The 3,873-nt window shown below is 40.5% G+C and overlaps 1 protein-coding gene across 1 annotated transcript; it reads right to left on the bottom strand.

The window, feature by feature from the left end:
* alkbh7 (alkB homolog 7, RNA demethylase) lies at positions 1-1,987 on the bottom strand. The gene is made up of 4 exons (XM_085270935.1): positions 1,438-1,987; positions 899-1,072; positions 690-814; positions 1-534 (listed from the first exon to the last, which is right to left on the bottom strand). The coding sequence occupies exons 1-4, from the start codon at positions 1,708-1,710 to the stop codon at positions 414-416; spliced, it is 693 nt and encodes a 230-aa protein (XP_085127061.1). The 5' UTR covers positions 1,711-1,987; the 3' UTR covers positions 1-413.
* Positions 1,988-3,873: the final 1,886 nt, after the last annotated feature.

Genomic DNA, 3,873 nt, shown 5'->3' with positions numbered 1-3,873 from the left:
TTTTTAAACATTCAAGATCATAATTTTATTTGCTAAGGTACATTGGAAATGTTTCACAAAGAGACTGTATTATACAGAATTAGAAAAGCGCAACAAAGTGATGAAATTATTGTATAAATACACAAATCTGAAACAACATTTTAAAGGTGAACCGAAAACAACATTCAGATACGTTTAAATCCGACGTCTTCGGCAAGATCCAGTGCAAATTTAGAAGAATGCCATTTAAATTGAATCAATTTATAGTCTTTTTCAACAGCATGACCAGAAGAGCGTCACGTCCAATAAACATTCTAAACACACACATTTATAGTCGCTAATAAACTTGAAAGATCTTAGCCTTGATATCTCCATGAGTATCACTGGCAGAAACCTCAAAGTTGGACTTGATGATCTGCTGCTGTTATTAGAGCTTATCCTGGAAGGTTACGACAGATGACAGAAATGCGTCGCTGTCGAGGCACTCTCTGCCCGTTGAACACAGACTCCTCATTTTTCAGGATCTCATGAGTGAACTTATATCTGGCCTGGTCCCTGCACAGGTGTAAAAAGGACAGGGTGAACCTTTGTTAATTGCAAACTGCCACAGCTGCTTCTTTACTATAACCATTCAGCCTTGTGTATTAATCAAAATCTCAAACACGTCATATTTAGGAAACATTAAGACAGATATGAGGCAAATGCAGCACCTCAGTATGTAGAGGGAGCGTCGGGAAAGCAGCAGATCCAGCCATTCACTGGGTGTGTCCTCCTTCACTAAGCGCATAATACTGTCAGACAACAGACTCAACCCTGCAATGGTGCTTCCACAGAACTGGAAAAAGTTAGAGAGTAAGATCACCATGTGTGCAACTTTTTTTTTTAGAAAGCCACTGTGCAAAAATCCTGGCAAACCCACCTTGACACTGTCGATGTGGGGCTTGATGTAGCCAGTCTTGTCCAAATCTATAACGTGCACAGGGCCGAGGAGCTGGCTACATTCAGGAAATGCTGTAGATCGGACCCGATTCAAGATCTCCTCACATGCCGCGCCCCACCTCAGACGCTCAGTCTCTCTGTACCCGTGGATTGCCTAAATGTGCAGGAAAAACAAAGTCGGTCTCACAGCCTGTGTTACTCTGAAGAGAAAACAGTTCAACTACACTGATCAGTGACAGTGTTAGGTGTGAATACAGCTATAGCTCTGTGATGCAGTTAAAAACGAACTACTGTACTTTATGTTGTTTATCACTGAGGTCATAGGGGGGGGGTGTTGGACTGCATTACTGTCAGAAGTGTGTCTAATATTTTATCCTGCCTCATAAACGTTGTTGGGTTAGACAAACTATCAGAATCACTTCTAATCACAGTGCAGTAAACCACCTTCACCTACACCTTTTTAAATATTCAATACATTCAACTTTCCTAAAGTTTCAGTCAACAATGAACCTGACTTACATCGTCCCAGTGATCAAATTCGTAGCGTTTCTTCTTCAGGCCTGGGTCCAGCTCCCGCAGAAAAGCAGCCTCTTCTGCCTCAGTGATGAAGTCCGTCCTCACCTCCACCTGCGAGCGCAGCTTCTGCACCAGCTCCGGGCTGGAGCCCACCATTGGAGCTTCATCCCCGAGAGGTAACAGGCCACTGGTGGCCCCGGAGCTCAGACAGCGCGGGTTACCGGTGCAAAGAGCTGGCTTGTGGATTTGCTTTAACACAGCCAACAACACTTTCATCGTCCCTGTCGATGTATTATTAGTTAGTGTCCTTATATAGCCCCCGTTTACCTTCAGCGGCGTTTCGGTCTTGTTGACATAAGTCAAGCAGATATGGGAGGCGCCATGTTGGAAACGCAAAGCATTGTGGGGCTCGAAGTCTTTTCTTTTTCAGTAAAACGCCGGAAAAACAAAATGTTTGACCTCCGTCATCTCAAAGATAATGCCACCCGTACCATGCAAACCATATAAAAGGATAAGAATGAAAATAAATTTACAAAAAATAGTATTACAAATTAGAGTTACAAAAAACCCTATAAAACATTATACAAAAGATATTCTATACAGATTTCTTTTTAAACATTTTATTTATTTATTTATTTTAATGGCGAACTGCTATGGTACCATGAGTGTTTGGATTTTTTCCCCTTATTAATAAACACCTTTATTACGAAACTGAAGTTTGGTGTTTATTGTGTTATCTTTAATATTTAATATTTAAATTTGTTTGATGATCTGAAACATTTAAGTGTGAGAAACATACAAAAAAAATTAAATCAGGAAGACGGAAAACACTTTACACATCACTGTCTGTCCTTTAACCTGGGATAAACAGATTTCTAAGTCTGTGGAGGGAAAATAGTATGGTCAACAGTATCAGATCCTGTGGTCTGGTCTCATATATATGTGACCCATATGTCTAACACGCCTTCATGTACATTAATTCCAGCCACAGTTAAGGCTCAGTGAGAGCAAACTCTCTTACAGGTTTAATAAATACAGGGAACCATATGCTGCAATTTATCCATGTGAACACTGGAGGGAACTGAATGCCCATGATTACAAACTGAATCAGCTTAATCAGCACATTTCAACTAGTAAAAATGTTTAAGCCTCCACACAGGAGGTGGTGTTTTTCCCAATTTGTTCATCACTAACTGTATCAATAGTGTTTGACAAAATATACACAAAGATCTTTTTTTGTAATTGCCAGGCTTTAAATCTCTTAACCTGCTGCACAGGATTTTCATGACAACTTATGCAGAAACTGGATTAAGAAAAAAAAAAGCTAACATAGAAAGTAATAAAAATGTATAAAAAGAGTTTATACAATTTCATTAATCCACTGAGTGACTCTGAATCTGTGCGAAATTTTGAAAGCTGTAAAAATGAAGAATGTGAAAAAAAAAAAAAAACAGGAGAAAGGAGGGAGTTCATAGAGGAGATGATGACTTCATCCTCACTGGATAATCCCAAGGAGAAAAAAAATGCTTACTTGGCCTACTTACCACTAAGGTTAGCACGTCCACTCTCCTGCTCCCTCTTTTGGTTTGTATCCAGGCAAACTCTTATAGAAGGAAAGTGAGGTATTTCCTTTACCCCCACAAGAAGTACATTGCTTTTACATTGAAGTTAAATTGTGATTTAAATATGCAAAGATAAAGTGAAAAAGATGTTTCCATGTAGAGGACCACCTGCTTTACTCTACTTATAACTACCTTAATAATTCTGGATGTTTAAAAATGTAAAACGTGAGCTTCTTCTAGCACTGATAAACTTTAGTCCACCATCCTTCCTCCTACAGAGACAGATATGTGTGCACGTGATTCCAAACATCCGCATGAATCCCCTGCATAAAAAAGGTTAATTTGAGCTCCTTCTGTGAGCCTATAGTATTGGTCTCAGTCAGTGAACATCCACAATAACACACATATCTCCTCCTCATACAACTGATGTGATTCCCACTTCGTTGTTGGATGCCATGTTGCTGCCCCCAGCATTACATTCATCCAGCCATGACAAGCGTTATGAAGAGTGGGTTCATATTTCAATTCCCAGTTGGTGGACTCATTTAAAGGCTCTGTGATTCACTGAATTATCATGGGTCAGATTCTCCTGGAGGCATCACTATGCCTTCTGTTGAATCAGCGCCCCCCCCCCCCCCCCCCCCCCCCCCCACACACACACACACACACAGTTTTCTGAGGCTGAACACCTGAGTACTCAAATACCTCAGAATTCAGGTTATGTAAAGATGATGATGCTGTAACAACAGGAAAATAACACGTTTGACCCTTAGAGCAATCTGTCGTTTTTTGTTTGCTGTGTATAATGTGAGCCAGTGTTACAGAGGTTTACATGAAAATCTGCGACTGGTCTGTGGAGTGCCGGGTTCAGCAGGGG

This window comes from Mchenga conophoros, linkage group LG4 (assembly GCF_057382185.1).
Source record: "Mchenga conophoros isolate Kocher_MC1m ecotype Shallow Benthic linkage group LG4, M_conophoros_male_GT1.1, whole genome shotgun sequence".
Lineage (NCBI taxonomy): Eukaryota > Metazoa > Chordata > Actinopteri > Cichliformes > Cichlidae > Mchenga > Mchenga conophoros.
Note: the sequence above shows the minus strand (reverse complement) of the source record. Positions and strands in the feature narration are given on the sequence as shown.

Excerpts from the sequence above, each read along its gene's own strand:
- alkbh7 (XM_085270935.1), bottom strand. The coding sequence starts at position 1,710 with ATGAAAGTGTTGTTGGCTGTGTTAAAGCAAATCCACAAGCCAGCTCTT. Across the intron at positions 1,073-1,437 it reads AATTTGATCACTGGGACGAT|GCAATCCACGGGTACAGAGA; the intron begins GTAAGTCAGGTT and ends CTGCACATTTAG. Across the intron at positions 535-689 it reads CGCTCCCTCTACATACTGAG|GGACCAGGCCAGATATAAGT; the intron begins GTGCTGCATTTG and ends ACACCTGTGCAG.